The sequence below is a fragment of the Rhipicephalus microplus genome, chromosome 6, assembly GCF_043290135.1.
Source record: "Rhipicephalus microplus isolate Deutch F79 chromosome 6, USDA_Rmic, whole genome shotgun sequence".
Taxonomy (NCBI): domain Eukaryota; kingdom Metazoa; phylum Arthropoda; class Arachnida; order Ixodida; family Ixodidae; genus Rhipicephalus; species Rhipicephalus microplus.
In genome coordinates, this window is record NC_134705.1 from 74,593,122 (window position 1) to 74,608,118 (window position 14,997).

Sequence of the window (14,997 nt, forward strand, 5' to 3'; positions counted from 1 at the left end):
TGTCCAGAGCGCGATACCCTGCAGGAAGGGAAGCGAAAGAGTGAGAGGGGGTTGCCTAATTGCCGATGGCCACAGCGCCAACATAGTAGCGAAGTGTGGCTATTTTTGGCTCGCGTTTGTGGCTGCAGGCTTGCAGCTAGGGGCAGTGACCATGGTGGAGAATTAAATGTGTGGCAGAAAGAAAGAAGTGGCGACTATGGTGGCAATGAAAAAGTGGAATGTAGAAACGAAACCATTTCAACTGGGCTAGCGCCTGTGTGGAAGGTCACTTCACGTAGATCGAGCATATTTGCTTTAGTGAGCTTTGCTTCAGGAGGCGTCCCTATTCAGTGAACAATACAAGGTGAATATTAGGTTCAAGTTGAATATTAAGTTCAAGACAGCAAAAACCAAGGAGCACGCACACGCCATTTTACCGATATGTATAGGACCTGGGTCTAACACGAGCGTTACCCAGACCCAAGTCCAGTGATCCGGGGCCCAATCCAACAATGCCTTACCCGGCCAGGCACGTGAGCGGGGCCAGGCCCGTGCAATGCACGCAACTTTCACAAGCAGGAAATCAATAAAGAATAGCAAAATCCAGCGCACATCTCTACCTCTGAGTTTAGAAATGTTGCTAACAATATACTACTTTTGCTAATAGAAACCAAGATGCTTACCTGTAACGTAAGCGTCCTGCACTGGTGGGTACATGGACCAGTTGGAACTAAACAGACGTGAATCTCTGGGCGACCAAGCTACGCCCTTCCTCCATTTTCACTAATTGTGAAGGTCTTTTTACACGTTCGGTAAAGTCATTCATATTTCTTTGCCAGCTTGAGAGACACTGGGCTATTGGCTTTTAAATGCGAAGCATTTCTTAGCGAACTTCGGTGACTTTGAGCGTATCTATCTATCTATTTATCTATCTATCTATCTATCTATCTATCTATCTATCTATCTATCTATCTATCTATGTCTCTATCTATCTAGCCGCCGACGACTTTTAGCTCTCCTGGCCGTTTCAATAATGATATTGATAACAAACTTGGTACGGCATAACATGGCCATATCACGAGCATATCTGACTAGTCACAACATGAAAATCATGACATGTATGTCATGAATGTCATGATTTACATTTCATGTTTTGCTGCTCTTGCGGTGGTTTCGTTCACATAACATTTTGCAAAACTGCTATGGGATGACATGATTGTATGGCGAACACAAGCAACACCCCTTAACATGAAAATCATGGCATGCGTGTCTTGTGACGACATGACTACATACCACGCTCATGATGTGCTCGCGGCCGTTTCACTAGCGTCACATACCCCAAATTTGGTATTACGGTACGTGAGTGGATGACGAAGGTATGCGACGAGTGCAAACATGATAATCATGAGATGCGTGTCATGTAAAACATGACTACATGCTACACTCATGATGCGCTCGTGGCCGTTTCGCTAGCTACACATATACCAAACTAGGTATTACTTGACGCGAACGGACGACATAGGTAAATGACACATCCAACATGATAATCACGACATGCGTGTCATGTAACAACATGGCTACATGCCACACTCATGCTGCGCTCACGGCCGTTTTGCTAGCTTCACATATGCGAAATTCGGTATTACGTCACGCCAATAAATGACCAAGGATTGTGATTGGTGCAAACACAATAATCATGAGGTGCGTGTCATGTGAGAACATGACGACATGCCACAGTCAAGTTGCCAATACATTTCGGCGTTCTTTTCGTCGCGTCACGCCGGCGTTCTCACGCCAGGTGCCGGTCCTGCCATATACTTGTAGGCAGGCACCGCGCTGCGTTCCTTTGACGTATGTGCGTCTTAGCGCGTCCGACGTCCCTCCGTTACGAAAACTAGCAGACGCAGTGCTGTCAGGGTAACGCATCGAAGCGAAATGCAGCATGTCGCATTTCGTCCTGGTTGCCGTCGGGCCGCGCGGACGGACGGTGGTCGCGCCGATCGCACCTGCCGTCCGACTATATAGTGCTCACGTTTTGCTAACGTTGCGTCGCTGTAGCCAGCATTCGCGCACGTCAACGTTATATACGTTCTAGTATATTGGGCCCTTTAAGGTGCACTCGTGACCATTTTATTACTTCACATATACGAAATTTGGTGTTACGTGGCATCAATGGATCACGAAGTAGCTTTACATATACTAAATTTGGCATCACGTGGCGTGAATAGATGACGAAAGTAAACGACACATCCAAACATATTATTAATAACAGGGATGTTTTGTACGACATAATTTACCTCTATCTCGTAACGTTGTGCTGATTTTGAAGTGATATATCAACCTTCCTCATTCGTGCTTCGCATATCATCGATTCTCACTGTGCAAGAGATCTGCCATTTCTTTTTGGAACTTATCGCGCAACGAACGTTCTTGTTATTGTTCCTTTGCGTTGTGCTAAGAATGCTGATTCGAAAAGCGTCATTTACCTTTCCCGTTGGCACAGAATATCAAAAATATCATTTTAAATGCGAAGCATTTCTTTGGGAACTTCGGCGACATTGAGCGCATCTACCTATCTAGCCGCCTACGTTTGGCTGCTCTCGTGGTCACATCTTGAACTTGGCGTGAACCAAAATTAGCACGGGAGGCTAAGTTGGTTTGACGAATATGACGCGCTCGTCAAAACATAAATATTGTCACAATACCGTCGCGTACGTCGTCAGACAGTGGCACACCCGCCAGACAGTGGCACATACCCACAGGCGGGTATGTTTCGCTGGTATGCAGGTATGTGCACAGGTGATTGAGTATCTACCTAGGAACGGCGAGAGCGCGCATGGGCAATTTCAACGCGCGAGCGTTGTGAAGTACCCGGCATCGGTAGCGTCGACCACACGAATGCAAAGTATAAATGTCAGGGTTCCATCTTGAATCGAACCCAAGCATTCTTCGTAGCAATTAAGCATTCAACCACATAGCTACGCCAGGTCTCGGAACTACTTTTCAAATAGACCCTAATCTTCGTGAAACGTCAATAGTGGTTGAAATGCTGCCTACCCAAGTTTATAACCATCACGTATGTACTCCTATGATACAGCCGTCACGTCGGGTAAGCGTCAATAGTGGTTAGTTGCCATGCGCTGAAATTGATTTATGTATCAGTGTCCAGGGCCAGCATCCTCGCGAGCATCAGCGCTTCATATCAGCTTCTGGTGTTGCTAATACGCATGTTCCAGTTGGAATTGTTGAGCAAGTGCAAACAACTCGTTATATAAAGATCTGCAACTCTTCAACATGTGTCTGTGCATGCAACATTTGTGCATACATTTAGCGTCATTTCATGGCGTGTTGCTCAACAAAAAAACACTTCAACACGGTCACCTTCTCTCCACATGCTTCGCATAACGTTGATTCGCAGGTTGATTCGCTGTCGAATTTTTCAATCAGCAAACACGCGTTCCCGCGATTAACGCACCTGTATCTACTTTTAAAATACTATTATTACTATGAACTATTATTATTATTCTGGCACATCACACATGGGACATGAACTGTTATTAGGTAGTCTCCTGAGAGGAAGAAGAGGTAGTTGAACAATCGCGGAGATGCATTAAGCAACCCCACTGTGGTTTCGAAACCGCGTTTCCGAGTGCTACATAGTGCTCTCTAAAGTCCACAAACATGCTTCCTAAGAGACTGGCTAGCTTTGAAGAAGTCACAGTTTTGCCACAAACAGAAAAAATCAACTTGATAGCGACAAATTAGAAGATCACGCGAAGAATGGCAAGTCGATCGAAACGTGTCCCGTGTTTCTCATGCACAAATGACGCAAAAAATGTACTCACTGGTACAGATGAACGCAAATAAGCATCTCAGTTGTTATTTGCTGTGTCCTAAAAGCGCGCACTTTTGGCAAACGGAGAGTGTGCAACAAATGCAGTGGTCTTTGTGGAGCCGGTCTGCAACATAATCGTACTGATGAAAGCCCAAGGCTTACGATGCCATATCGCTGGTAATGCTGAAAACACATTTCTCCCCCTGAGATGCCCGTCGCCAGCGGTAAGTGGTAAATATAGATAGCTTGCCGTTTGAACGTTCAATGAGGCGCTTCTTCGTGGCTCAGTTGCTGATGCCTCACACTCACAATTCTGAGGTCGGACGTTCGATTCCGCACCCCGGAGTCATCTTCTGGATTATCTTTTCTTTTCTTCCGTTTTCATACGTATAGATATGTATACCTATAATTTTCAATGATGAAGACGCTGACGCCGGTGACAAAATCCAGCCGACAGTGCCCATATAATTGCCCTTGCAACAAAAAGGCGGACATTGCGAACGTTCTTCCGTGCTATGAGCCCAACAAGAATTTCACTTTGTCCCTTGCGGCAAAGTTATAAACGCGTTCGCAAATCCAACTTATTACGTATTGTACATTCTACAAGAAGTGCTGAACAGATGTTTCTTTTTTCATACTCTTTTTTCGAAGCTTAATTTAACCCATCCACATTAGACGTGCTCTGCACGGGTGTACGTACAAAGAAACACTGGCATTAGTTACGCATGCTTACGACTGGTTAGTCATGTGACATTTAGTATCTTTTGTACGAGCCCTAGCGGTTCACACCCTCTCTGGAGAGCTTATAAGTAGCGACTGGGTCACCAGCAAACGTATGTTAGAGTTGCATGTACGACTAAAGCAATTGCTATGAAACTACATCACTGTATGTAAACACTTCCGGCAATCATGAGAAAAATGTTCCTTACTAACGACACTGGGACAGCGGAGGCGCGCGGTGTGAATATATGAAAACGCCCACTTGGAAGAGAGAAGAACTACCACATACTTGATGGTCAGTGCAACATTAACGTTGAAGGGTGCTACATTCGGCCTAGTGTCAGTATGTCTGATGCCGTCCTCATTCAGCTTTTCACATGCTGAGCATTTCATTGAGCTAGCCATCTCCCCATACCTTGTAATGTAACTGAGATTTTTATCACGCGTGTCATGGTCGTCTGTTTGTTTGTCATTTATGCAAGTTGCTCATTCACTGCTCTTCTTCTCACTAATTGCAGATGGTACAACGTATGCCGTTGAGAACTTGCTTTATGAAAGTCCGGACGGACAGTGCGGTGTCTTCAAGTTCTCAAAGTACCCAAGTGGTAAGTACCTAGGCAATACCACGCACGAGCGCCTGCGTCAGTCAACAATCCTTTCTGAAGTCATGAATCGGATTGGAACGGTGTCGAGCGTTCCTGAAGTTATTCGTTTCCAAACAAGACGGTATGCTGATGGTGTGGCTCATAACAGCTGCCTCAAACCCTGAAACCTCTCATGGGTGGCAGCACACACGTTCCGTCGTGCTCTACCATTATGAATAAATTGCTAGCCTTTTTCGCTATCTCGGTCAAGCGCTATCATTCTAGTCAACTTCGCAATGCTCATTCTTTTTTTTTTGGCATCCTGCGCGATTGTACCGACGCCAAAGTAACTGTGTAGAAGGTAATAAGTGATTGCGTATGTCTCAGTGATCGCAATTCGCTGTCGTAAATACGCTCTGCTCCGCTTACCGCATTATGTGATTATCACGTTACAAATTTTTGAAGAGTCATATATCGAAGTAAACCTTGCACTTTCGTATCACCGTGTCTTCTACATTCCTTATGCACAAGCATGGTACAATGTGTACTAGAGCAGCCTGTAAAACACCTTGCGTACCTTCAGCACTAGGAGTGTGGTGGTTTGGGCTAGTTGGTATGACATGACGATAGTTATAGCACGAGAACAGAATGACGGCAAAGGGTCTCCTTCTTGTCCCTTTGTCGTCATTCTGTTCTCACGCTGTAACTATCTTCAGCACCAGCTTTTCTTAACTCCCAGCTATTTGCGTGTACCCACCTGCTTGGTATTCATCCACTTGCTTTTTTTACATCAAAATCCCCTTAAAGTTGTTCTGAATCACTCCTCGTCTTAGTGAGAAAACGCAGTAGAAAGGAGGCGTAGCTGCGCACAGGGTAGTCGAATCTGTTGATCGGCCAGTAGCGTTTACAAGCGCAGCGTAAAGGTGTCACACTCTCAAGTGTGCTTTCTGCATCAAACAAGCGTCCACCCTGTATTCAGAGGTAAGGGCGGTAGCTCTGTGTCATCCTACAGCAGACTGCAGCTATTGGCTACTCAGTGGCGTTAACAAGCGGTGCCGTTTAGATATGGTAAGCAGGAAAAGTTTGAGCGTGAAAACAAGGCATTCACGAGAATGTCTTCTTTTTGCACTCAGAGTTTCCCTGTTAGCTGTACACGACCACATGCGGGAAGTGCCACTAAATGCTGGCTCCGCTAACTACAATGTGCTAAAAGCTCACTGTAGCAACACTACAGCACATATGATTCAAAGCGGCAGATTGCGATTGTTTTCCTTAATCTTTTTTGATATGCTGAGGGCCGGGGTCAAAAAGCCTCTTCCCGGGCTTGACTAGGACCACGAACCCGTACAAAGTGGCAGGGATAGGCGAGTGTACAAAAATAAAATAGACAACAACAATGTCAATTATATCTGTAAAGGAATGCAAAATAGTACTGTAAAGGAATGCATAAATATTTACATATGAGCATATATAGACAGAAAATGCAAGTGAAACAGATCGAAAAATAAACCTTTAAAACAATATACCAACTTCAATTTTGATAATCACATAAAAGATCAATGAGAGTGTACAAATAAAAAAAGAAATACAATGACATTACACAAGTAGGACAAAAACGTATTTACAGCCATATTTTTACAGTGTTAGTTGATTCAGATGGAACGGCAATATAAATCGCAGCATCTCTTTGCCGTAGTTCGTGCGCGTGTGTGGAAGAAACCACGTGTGAACATGACGAGTGTTATGAAAAAGGGTCCGCTGGTTTATACGAGCAAGTGTGCCCAAAAAGTTATCACTTTTCAATCCGGCGTAAGAGCGTTTCATAAGACTTGCTTGATAGTAATCTGGTAGGGTTAATAAGTTCTTTTTTTCAAAAAGCGGTGACGTGTGACTTCCATACGGAACATCTGCAATGGCGCGAACAGCCCTTTTCTGTATGACATGTAATTTGTGAATTTTCGTTAATGTTGTTGTGCCCCAAACCAGATGACAATAATCTATGTGTGATAAAAACAATTTGTAGATGAGAAGTTCAACTTTTTTAGGAAGCAGGAAACGTATCCTAGGCAAGATTACAGTTATTCTGGATAAACTTGAAGACAGATTTTCAATGTGGGAATTCCATGACATATGTTCATCAAAGATTACACCTAGACATTTAACACTTGGTACTAACTGAAGTTCCGAAGTGCCGACCATTAACGGGGCATGCAAAGGGGGTGGTTTATTGCTAGCCCTAAAGGGAACAGCTCTCGTTTTCGAAGAGTTTAACTTTAAAGAATTATTGCATGTCCAGGACACTACCTTTATTACTACCTGGTTTGCGTCATTTAATAAATCTCTATAGTGTGGAGCAGTGAGAAGTGAGGTTGTGTCAACTGCGTATATAACATACTTTACAGATGCGTCAATGTTTACGATATCATTAATATATACGCAGATTAAAAGGGGTCCCAGGATACTGCCTTGGGGGACATCTGCTGAAATTGCTTGTAAATTGGAGGTGTGATCGTTGATGACCACCATCTTCTGTCGATACTTTAAGTAAGATTCAATTAATTTGAGAAAGACACCTGGGAAGCCGTAGTGATTGCATTTCTGTAAAAGTGTGACATGATTTATAATATCGAACGCCTTTGAGTAATCTCTAAAGATACCTAGTGTGTGTAGTTGACGTTCAAAAGCATCTAATATGAATTCCCTTTGTGCTAGGAGAGCATGCTCAGTTGTGCGGCCTTTCATGAATCCAAATTGCTATGAAGTGATGATATGGTGTTTATCTAAAAAGGAAATCATACGTTTGTGAATCAGTTTTCTAAACCTTTTGATATTATTGGCAGTATAGGTATAGGCCGGTAGTTGTTAAGCGAGTTTTATCCCCTGCCTTGCACAAGATGATTACTTTCGCCACTTGCAGTTTATGTGGAAAGATTCCAGTTGAAAGTACCTGCTTGAAGATATGTTCTAATAATTCAGCAATGAGGTCCAGCACGTGTTTAATGGGTCTAATCTGAATATCATATACGTCACAACATGAGCTGTTCTTTACAGACGAGAAAACGTGGGCAATTTTGCTGGCTACTGTCGGCGCCAAAAACTCGCTCTCAGGAGTACTGTCTGGTAAATGTGTAGTACAATCTGGCTTGTGTGCTTCTTCTGTTAAGGACACAAAATAGTCATTGAACTCGTTAGCTAAATCAGCATTGCGAATAGTGCCACCGTTCACCACAAGCTCAGTGGGCCCAAAGTTGCACTGGCATATCTTCTTTCTCCGGTGTGATTCCTTTGTAGCTTTCAGCTACATCGAAATATTTTCGGGAACCGGGCCAAACATTCGTTATCTACTCTCAATAACATGCGGTAAACGAACTATGTGCGAAACAGTGACCTATAAAAAGAGCAGTTGTGACAAATCCCTGAACTATCGTGGTGACCTAAGGCTTGCCTCACATACTAGTCGCTTTCGGAAGTTTCATGTTCAATTACCAGTACCACACAGGTCCACTTTTTGGTCTCTAAACAGCACAACGCATTTCAGAAAATTTTATACTAGGCAAGAGTAGCGGACAGTGTGGTTGTTGTGGCTGATCGCTTTTTCTAGGAATCGGTATATAGCACAAGAGTGAAAAGTATCTTCACAAAGCTGTGCGTCAACTGTTTTGCGTGGATTTTTTCACCACAAGAGCAAATAAATGAATGTTAAAGCGAAAAATTGCAAAGCGACGCGAACAAGCAGTTTGAAACTTGCCGTGTGCACTTCAAGCAGGGAGCATGCACGAAATAAGCATACAGAGGACGTGCATGGACTAACAACTGTCATTGATCGACACTTAAAGTGCGCTGCTCAACCAGAAAGAAAGACTCGCGAAACGAACGCACAAGTATACACAGAACAACCGCAAACAATTGTCACAATTCTTGCTCATTCATGTCAGAGAGCGTGTTTCCTCGCAGACGCAGCCGCGGCAGCGAGATAAGTGGCCTTCGCTTTCTCCTGAATGAATAGTCTGATAAGAGCGTGCGAAGGAGAGATCACGCCGCCGTCGAGGCGGCGCTATCGAAACGCTTAAGGCGCCGACAAGCTTCAGAGTGCACCCAACGCGATACCCTCGCGTCATTTCGCTACACTTGACAAAAAGGCGCTGAAGGCATGCAGCTATGAAGACCACCACACGGTATGAGGAGTATATAAATGGCTTGGTATTAGCGCTCTTGTCGACGTGCATTCCTTGGCACAGTGGTTAGCGCCGCGCACTGCAGATTGAGACGTCGCTTGTTCGATGCCCCGCGGCAAAGCCTTTCTTTCTCGTTTCGTTCTTCACGGTTTGTTGGACATTTACCAACGTCATATCCGTGACGTAAATACGTCAGTGGAGCTGTGGTGGACCATGGCTTAAAATGCTCTCATGTTAAAATTAACACTTGAAGGTGTCCTTTCTCACAAATGTTGTTCTTTTGTCTTTTCAGAGTTGAGGTTTGACCTTCGAGTGAAGAACTCTTCGATAACAAAGCCACTAGATGCAGGGTGTTCCGCGTTTTTCTGGGAGACATACAAATACCACCAAAGACGACATCGCATAAAGAGCCTGACAGTGTATAATCCGTCATGCCAAGAAATACTTCAGTTTACGAAAATTGGATGTTAGGGTGGTAATTTCTTACAAGTTTACACCTTTCTACATAGCTACACTGAAGAACTGAATCGCAATAAATCAATTTGTAGTGATGTGTTACTGTTACACAAAGTCTGCCTTTTGTCGTCGCTTCACACACCGAAGCAACCGTTATGATGTATTCTAATACAAAAAACAAGCGTTTTCTTTTTGTCATGACATTCCAGTGTCCGGCGGCCCATTTTTTCGCTAAATACTCTTGGGAAATGGGTCGCTGATTACGTGAAAATCAACCATAAGGCCAATTGGATAGCAGAAGCTTCATTTTATTGACCTTGCTGTTTTCTGCGGCGGCACTCAATACTTTATATATGGAGATTACGGATATAGCAGTTTAGATATACTTTTGTCGAAAATACACAAAGTTTTATCGGCAAGATGTAGTCGAGAATAAACTGCTGCATCATATTGAAAAGTATATTATGGTAAGCTTTGCTGTATCCAATTACAATCCAGTGTGTCAACTTTCAAAGCACATCTGTGTTCTTTGAAACACGAACAGGATAAAAAGTTGTGAATCAGCCATTACACCCTGTGAAAGCAGATGACCAGCCAAGATTCGTGACATTCTTGACACGGTTGACACAGAATTTTGATGAATGGCACATAAACACCCAGCATTTTTATGAAAGGTGCAGAATGTTCCTTGTGTGTTTCGCGTACGCTCCTTTGTTGTTTTCCATTTCACTAGCAAGCGTCTGGTTTTCGCGTCGTCTTCTTTCAGTTGCCTCGTGTGCTTTGCCCACGGTGTTAGAATCGGTTAGGTTCTAACACCATGGCTATTCTAACACCGTGGCTTTGCCTTTATTGAAGTCCGCATATAGAAATTATGGCAGCTAAAGGATTGATTGATTGATTGATATGTGGGGTTTAACGTCCCAAAACCACTATATGATTATGAGAGACGCCGTAGTGGAGGGCTCCGGAAATTTAGACCACCTGGGGTTCTTTAACGTGCACCCAAATCTGAGCACACGGGCCTACAACATTTCCGCCTCCATCGGAAATGCAGCCGCCGCAGCCGGGAATTGAACCCGCGCCCTGCGGGTTAGCAGCCCAGTACCTTAGCCACTAGACCACCGCGGCGGGGCTGCAGCTAAAGGAGCACAGGCACTTGGGATGCTTCGTAGACTCAGCAATAAACGTTGTGGTTTACGTCGTGATGTGCTGGTCATGATATATTGTGTGTATATTCGCCCAATATTGGAGTTAGGCTGTGTCTTGTGTTCTCGAGCACCCGCCTACAAAATTAGACCACTGGTATTATTAGAACATGAAGCGTTACGAATATGTATTGAGCTGCCCAAACCTATCGCAAAAAAATATTTTATATAAGGAAGCACGCCTGCCTTCTCTTCTCGCTAGGTTCTAAATACTAGCAGTCCGTATCTTCCTAAATATATACGCATCACCACATAGAAGGTTGCAATATGTTTTCATTATTGAGCCGACGCTCTTTTTTAAGCAACAGTGGTATAGATTACAGCGTCCGCAAGTCATCGTCGTACAGAAGCTATTCAAGCAGTGAACACCGATTCAAACAGTGAAAACAGAATTTGACAATATATTTCCTAATACATGCAAAACTCTTCCCAATAGATACCTAAATGCCATTTTGAAAGACCACCTGGCAAGATTAGGCATAAAAATTGTAATAGCAACTGATGCTTCAGTTCGCGAAGAGAAGGCAGGAGTCGGAATTGCATCTTCAGTGTTGGATTGGTCTTTTTCAATTCTTTTACCCAATTTTACACCTATTTGTCAAGCGGAGTTACTTGCGATTCTCTTAGCGTTATAAAAATTAACTCAATCAACAACAGATGTTATTATTCTTTAAAACTGCTTGTCTCTGTGTAGTTCATTAACTGTGCCTAATATGGCCAATGCTTCAAAAGTATTTTACACCCTTGCCCCAAGACATTTACGACTCGTTCGCTTGGTGTGGATACTAGGGCATAAAGGTTTAACCCTCAATGAATATGCAGATGCACCCGCATAGGCCTCACATAATTATTCCATAATTGCTATATTGCCGACGCTCGCATTTGTCGCTGGGGCACGCTTTGAAAAATTTGTCAAGTCAAATCAGTTTGAAAAATCTCGCTTGGCAACATTGTATTTTTCCCACCTTACGTACCCCTGGAAAAATTGAAGGTGCTCCTCTAGAATGGCGGAGATATCAATTATGAGACTAAGATGCCGAGTCCCCCCCCCCCCCCTTAACTTTTATCTACACAGGTCTGTTCTCGCACAGTCTCCCCTATGCCTCCACTGCAACGAGAGTGAATTCCTTTACCATTTCCTCTTGACATGCAGGATATATACAAACCAAAAGAAGAGACTGTTAAAAGAACCTCTCCGTAGGTTGGCTCTAAAATTATTCCTTCCGGTGGTACTTTTTTTGGAGCAACTGAAAGGAAATTTAGCCACAGGAACGTTTGCGAGGCCGTATGCGATTTTCTAAAGGCAACAAAACCATTAGAATGTTAAGCTGAGGCATATATTCACTTTATTTCAAACCATGTTAGCTTGTTCGTTCTTTGTATTGCCTTTATTTATTTTATTTCTAATCTATTGTTTACCAATTGGTTCTTTGTTTAAACATTCTCATCTAAATAATCCGGCTGGTAAAACAACTCCATCTCACAAATTGAGGCACCGTCCGTTTCATGGTCGATCCCCCATGGTGGGTTACGCCAAGACTCTGATGCACAACTAACCAACCTTTCGTGCACCACCTTCGGGAGTAAGTGCCTCTTGAACGCCTGACATGACACGACCAGATGTTTGTAGATTGCTGAGAATCGGAGATCTCGGGCAGCTGATCCCCATCTCCGATATGAAGACGGTGGCTCTACTCACTATAGGACCAGAAAAGGAGCCCCGCCACAATATGGTGGGCCGCCTGAATGGAAAAAATGCCCATTGTTCACCATGTTAGCCGAAACAGGTTGAGCATTTCGCTTCAGTAGTTTTTATGGCGCATACGTTCGCGTATTGTGCGCCGTGTGACTAAATTAATTTGCATTTTTAGTGTACATGAAGGGAGTAGTGGGTTCTAGTGTTTGCAGAGCATTCGTTTGGCAGCCCAAGACAACTTTTTTTTTCGATTTACAGGACCAGAGGTAGTGCAGAAGTTTGACTTAGTATTTCATTTGCATTTACCTGGTAGAGATTTTCTACTAAAGCAATCCTCAGACAAAATTTAGGTTTTTGCGATTCGTTGTTCTCAACAGAGACATACTTGTCACAACCCTAAAATAGTGTTGTTGCGCTTGAGATGCATTCAAGGTATATTTACTACCACCAGTCTAATTAATACTTTCGGTTTTGCTATCGAGGGAGTCGCTTCGAAGTGGCGTGTCAACACAACTCTGATGACACGTAAGGATGCGAATGCGAAAATACAAACACCAGCTCTACTAACGTGAGCTTGCATGCACTAGAGCCAAGAAGGCACAGGGGATGTTATTAGTTGTAATTCTAATGTAAATATGAATTAACAAACGGGGACGCATAGATAACTTGCCATCGGCAGGAGCCAAACTTGCAACTTTTAACAACGCGTCTGATGTTCAAGAATCTAAGCTATAGCAGCGGCAGCCCCCCCCCCCCCCTTTTTATGGAGACTATATGTACAGTGCTCAACTCGGCTGTGTGTAACGACGGAGCGTCGCGTGCGGACCAGCACGAGTGACATCTGCAGTCGAAAATACGTCACATCTGAGCACGCGCGGCGCCAATAATGTGCCTGCACTGCAGTTTCCACCCTTCTGTACCTCGGCGGCCGCGATGGCTGCTTTGGCCGTCGAAGCGCTGTCAACCTAATAAAATCGAAATAAAACAACAACAAAAAATATTCTCACTTCGTGATATCATAACACAGCAACAATGACTTAACTTAGCCTTTCTTTCGTTTTTGTTCTTTCGCGATATAACTCTGAGCACTTTTGACTGCCAAAGCGGTTGTTGCCTCCGCGGCGATAAACAGGGATCAGTATTGCGAGACAGGCACATCACTGCCACCGCGCATGCTCAGATGTGGCGTATTTGTGACTGCAGATGTCGCGTGTGCTGTTTCGCGCACGACGCTTTGTCGTTAGAGACGGCCGAGTTGAGCACTGCACATTGACACATCGTTGTGTTAGCCGGCAACGGCAATAGCCGTGACGGTATAGGTGGAACACTCGTTTTCTGCCTGTTGGCGCCACGTTGAACACGATCTTGTTACGACCTGGCCGCTGATGATTAACCTCTTGCATTTCGATTGATACTAGCTTGTATTCTACCGGTCAGCTGCCAGCTCGTAGTAAGCTCACGTGCTACGTAACGCCAACTCGCAGAATAAAAGCGTTAGGCACCAGTCGTCACCACTACTAACCGCACTGATTAAATTTTTGATGTTGAAATATACATGTAAGAAACGTGCACTCGAAGGCCCTGGGACTTCGTAATGTAGCCTCTTTCCCCCTCCGCTCTCATTTGTCCTCGGTCTCTTCTCCTTTGCAATCTCTTTTCTAACGTGGCGCCACCTACTTTGCTTCTGCGTAGCATACACCGATTCAAGGAGGGAGCGCTTCTTTGCAACGCAGCGCACAATGTTGAGCCATGACAGCTCTGTGTAGTGCCTTATGAGGTATGCAATATGTGCTCAGCGTACTCGCAATTACTGTCAGTGGAAGCATCAGCTCCCGTTGACGCTGTCGATGCCGAACGGTGATGTCGCCAACGCCAACGGCCAATTTTAACGTTTGGTGCGGCATCTTAGGCGTTCACCTTAGTAATTTGCCAGAGGGCGTACATCATTTATAGTTGACGCGTTCGAAGAGCTACGGCTGATTCCTTTAGTGGTTTGACCCCCCGACCACATGTCGCAAGCGCGGTTTGTAGACGTATCAGACTATATTGCTGAAAGAACGAGCTTTCGATTGAAGACACTGGCGTGCCACCATAAGAGATTCCATTGCGACCGCTGCAGTCACGGACAGAAACCTTCGCATGAAACGGCACTCAAACCGTCTCGCGAAATGGTATGTATACGTGAGGTTCCTAAATAATGAACGCAACAACTGACTCGGTGCTTTGAAATGCGCTTTTATATGTACGAGCATGCAACGAAATTCAACGGAAAGTATTCATTTTAGCGCGAGTTTTTCTACTCCTTTTTTTGGTATTCAAGACACCAGCACGAATCTCTAAACTTTGC

At 44.2% G+C, this 14,997-nt stretch overlaps 1 protein-coding gene across 1 annotated transcript in view; it reads left to right on the forward strand.

Annotated features, from left to right (window-relative positions):
* LOC119167596 (uncharacterized) overlaps nt 1-9,851 on the forward strand; it is a 66,167-nt gene extending 56,316 nt beyond the window's left edge. Inside the window, exons 4-5 of the mRNA XM_075866074.1 lie at nt 5,053-5,139; nt 9,586-9,851. Of these exons, the coding sequence (XP_075722189.1) occupies nt 5,053-5,139; nt 9,586-9,764 (266 nt within the window). The 3' untranslated portion in view covers nt 9,765-9,851. The remainder of the gene's footprint in view (nt 1-5,052; nt 5,140-9,585) is intronic.
* Nucleotides 9,852-14,997: the final 5,146 nt, after the last annotated feature.